The sequence below is a fragment of the Pinus tabuliformis genome, chromosome 6 (assembly GCF_031772625.1).
Source record: "Pinus tabuliformis cultivar Carrire ecotype Pingquan chromosome 6, CPIR1, whole genome shotgun sequence".
NCBI classification, from domain to species: Eukaryota; Viridiplantae; Streptophyta; class Pinopsida; order Pinales; family Pinaceae; genus Pinus; species Pinus tabuliformis.
Genome location: NC_142292.1, coordinates 623986970 through 623990538, shown reverse-complemented (window position 1 = coordinate 623990538; position 3569 = coordinate 623986970). Strand labels below are relative to the sequence as shown.

The following is a 3569-nucleotide window of genomic DNA, read 5'->3' as shown; positions in this document are numbered from 1 at the left end:
TAAAGGGTAATTAGATTTTATAATTTAGGAAAATTAGATTTTATGATTTAGGAAATGATGATTTTTATGATTAGGAATATTTGTTTTCGGGATAATGAGAGGACTACGTAAATTTTTAGGTTTATAATAACATGCTTTTTAATAGTTTTATGCTGAGTGTTTAAAATAACCCATTTTACTTGGTAGTTGTATATCACGAGTAAAATACATTTCAATGTTTTAGGCTATGTTCTAAAAAATTAGTATGTAAACCATTTAATTTAAATGTAGCATAATGTTGAAACTAATTGGACGACATAGAAAATTTATAGTTATGATGATTTTAAATTTAAAGTGGATTAGTTTAAGATTTTAAGTCAAATTGATATTTCATCAAGAATGAGGAAGACATATATACTTAATTTGAGCTACATAAATTTTATTTCAAAAAATTTAAATGTAAACTAATTAAATTTTTTGATCTATATTTCTTAGTTTTATCATCAATAAATTTTATTATTTACAATATAATATAGGGGATATCATACTACTCAAAACCTTAGTTTTATTGATTTCTATATTTTTAATTGGGATTATAAGCTTATAAGGTAAAAAACCATACATAAAGGCACCAAAATAATAAAAATGAATAGAAAACATTTTTAAACTCCCAATTGAATGAAAATAATGCTTATGCGTACCTAGGCAGAATGACGTAAAGAAAAGCCACGGGAAATTAGAAGGCAACAACCATCAAAGCATTCCTAAAGGCAGCACTGAGTGGCATTTCCAAACTAGAGCAAACCCTAGACAATAAACTAAAATCTGGGACACTAAACCCTAGACATTTGTAAAATTGTGGAGTTTGATATCATAAACTCCTGGCCACCAAAATTTTAGAGTGTTCTAATTGTTTTTATGTGAAAAATGGTTTTAGTATTATTGAAAACTTTGGGCCACCAAAATTTTGGAGTTTGACATAAAAAATTCTTGGCCATGAAAATTTTGGAATTTGACATAAAAAATTCATGGCCACCTAAATTTTAAAGCTTTCTAATTGTGTTTTTGACAATGTAAATGGATTTAGTATCATCAAAAGTCATGAGCCACCAAAATCTTAGAGCTAGATATCAAAAACTATGGGCGGCTAAAATTTTAGAGCTCGAAAACTCTAACCTATATTTACAATTTTTTTTTCCTAATTTTACCAAAATCATATGGAAATTTTCATAATTTTCTAGGTGGGAAAATTGGAAACCTAATTAGTCTAAACAAAACCAAAGCAAACCAGATGAACCTAACCTAGTGGGATATCATAATCGATGCGGATCTATGTTTTCTTACCTTACTGTACTCGTATATTTACCCAGCATTTGTGATATTTTTATGCTACCATCTCGTCTTTTGCTCTGTTGTCGAATAGGTGACAATATACGTGCAGGGACCCGCAGAGATCACGTTCCCGGAACCCTTCAACGAATGGAAGTAAAATTTACACCAGAGCTATAAGTATGCACCCCACACTATAGTATCTTCACCCCCTCGTTTTTCGCTTTTAAGTTTAACCATCCCGCAGACACAGAGTTTCGCGTTTCCAGAACATAGAAACGATGAATAACTTTGTACGTCTAGGGGCTGGCATTTTAGGTTCGTCAACGCTACCGTACTCCGCAATATTATGTTAGCTCTCTTTTTTCTGTTATTATAAACGTCATAGTTTTCAAGTTGGACGTATAGATTGAATGTTTAGATTCTAGTTCCTGTTAAACTGTAGCTGAACTATATAGTAACGTCAGCGTCTGGTTAATCTTACATGACTTTACAGGAAGTGCCATTGCTCTTCTTATGTACGGAGCATCAATGTAAGTGTAATAGTTATCACTGCATAACCCATATTATTAATTTCTGATATTATTTTAGTGTAATCGCCCTGAATAGTACTAGGTTGAAGCGAGTTATTCAAATTAGAAAGGCAGAGAGGCTCATGGTATTAATAAACGATGATAATATTTTAACCCTGAACAGAACCACATTCAAGAAGGTGATCCAAATGAGAAGTACGGAGAGTTTTTCAGGCTTTCCATACGCAATAGCATTGTACAACTGCATTCTGTACACGTGGTATGGATCGCCTCTAATCAGCAATGGGTGGGAAAACATTGTTGTTATGGTTGTCAATGCTGTTGGCTTCCTACTTGAGTGCTGCTTTATTTGCATCTATCTCACTTTCGCTCCACCTAAACCCAAGGTATTATCTTGTCATATTTATTTGCTGCAAATAGTTTTGAGGTTCCATAAGACCTATTTTTGTCAATAAACATGACATAGATCCTTGGTATCATTTGGCAGTTCAAAATCAGTTAATGTTCAATGAATATTTCTTGCAGAGGAAAATGGTAGGAATGGTTATAGGCGTGTTGATGGTGTTTGGAACTATTGCAATAACTTCCTTTTTGGCTGTCCATGATCACAACAAAAGGAAGGCCGTTGTAGGAACTACAGGATTAGTGGCAACTGCCATTCTCTACGCTTCTCCACTATCTGTAATTGTAAGCTTTACACTGCATTAGCTCTTTATAATGGCGCATCCATCGTTTAGATTTAGTTATTGTTACGTGTACAACATGGCATTTATTGTTAATATTTCTTACCGAGTTTCTTAAACTGCAGAGAACGGTAATTCAAACCAAGAGCGTGGAATTCATGCCCAACTTCTATTTCTCCTTCTTTGCTTTCCTTGGGAGTGTGCTTTGGATGGTATATGGCGCTCTTAGCAAGGATATCATCATGATGGTAAGGTTACTACTTTATATCAGAGAATTCCTCTGGCGTATAGTGTTTCTTGTTCTCACTGACGTTATAAGCTACAACTGAATCATACTTTGTTTTTGCAGGCACCAAACTTTGTCGGTGTGCCATTAGGGTTGGCTCAGATGATTTTATTCTGTGTTTATCGAGCCAAAAAGAGCCAACGCGTTGAAAACGAAAAGATGGATGGAGGCAAACAACGGGACTTTATCAAAGAGAGGAGCGACGTGGAAAAACCAAAATGCCCCTGGGATGACCAAGATATCGAAATGCAGTTGAATGTATGACTTGGCCGAAGCCGACCAAACTCTTTATCCTCTGCGATAAAATTTGCATCGTATTTTCGTTATTTTACACACTTGCTAGTGTGCAGCCATATCGAATTACGACTCAGGCTTTCAGTCAGTGCATGATACCTAAGTGTGATAAGTTCATGTAAAATTCTGTGGACTCTATGATTTATTAAATAAGTCCAGTTTCCATTTCTGTTATTCAGCAATGTCCGTAAATCTTGTGCAGTGTCCGTAAATCTTGTGATATCTATATAGAAGAATGTAAAATTTAAATCTATTATCATAGAATTTAATTAAATTTTGAACCAGCGAAGCACAAAACATTTGGGGTATCCATATGCGTAAAGCGAAAGCAACTTTAGTGCAACTCTCAGCTTCGAATGCGATGCACGCCCAAACTCGAATTTCAAACAAATGGCTGACAAATGCATGACGAAATCATGACTGAAATATGCCAGACAGAATAATGGAAAGCGAAAAATAGTAGGC

The 3569-nt window shown here is 34.5% G+C and overlaps 1 protein-coding gene across 1 annotated transcript; it reads left to right on the top strand.

Annotated features, from left to right (window-relative positions):
* Positions 1–1589: 1589 nt before the first annotated feature.
* On the top strand, positions 1590–3074 carry LOC149260148 (bidirectional sugar transporter SWEET3b-like). The gene is made up of 6 exons (XM_089456942.1): positions 1590–1626; positions 1805–1841; positions 2005–2227; positions 2367–2528; positions 2650–2772; positions 2874–3074. Exons 1-6 carry the CDS (start codon positions 1590–1592, stop codon positions 3072–3074), a joined length of 783 nt encoding a protein of 260 aa, XP_089313068.1.
* Positions 3075–3569: the final 495 nt, after the last annotated feature.

Coding starts and splice junctions, on each gene's coding strand:
- LOC149260148 (XM_089456942.1), top strand. CDS start 1,590: ATGAATAACTTTGTACGTCTAGGGGCTGGCATTTTAG. Junction 1,627..1,804: donor TCTAGGGGCTGGCATTTTAG/GTTCGTCAACGC, acceptor ATGACTTTACAG/GAAGTGCCATTGCTCTTCTT. Junction 1,842..2,004: donor CTTATGTACGGAGCATCAAT/GTAAGTGTAATA, acceptor AACCCTGAACAG/AACCACATTCAAGAAGGTGA.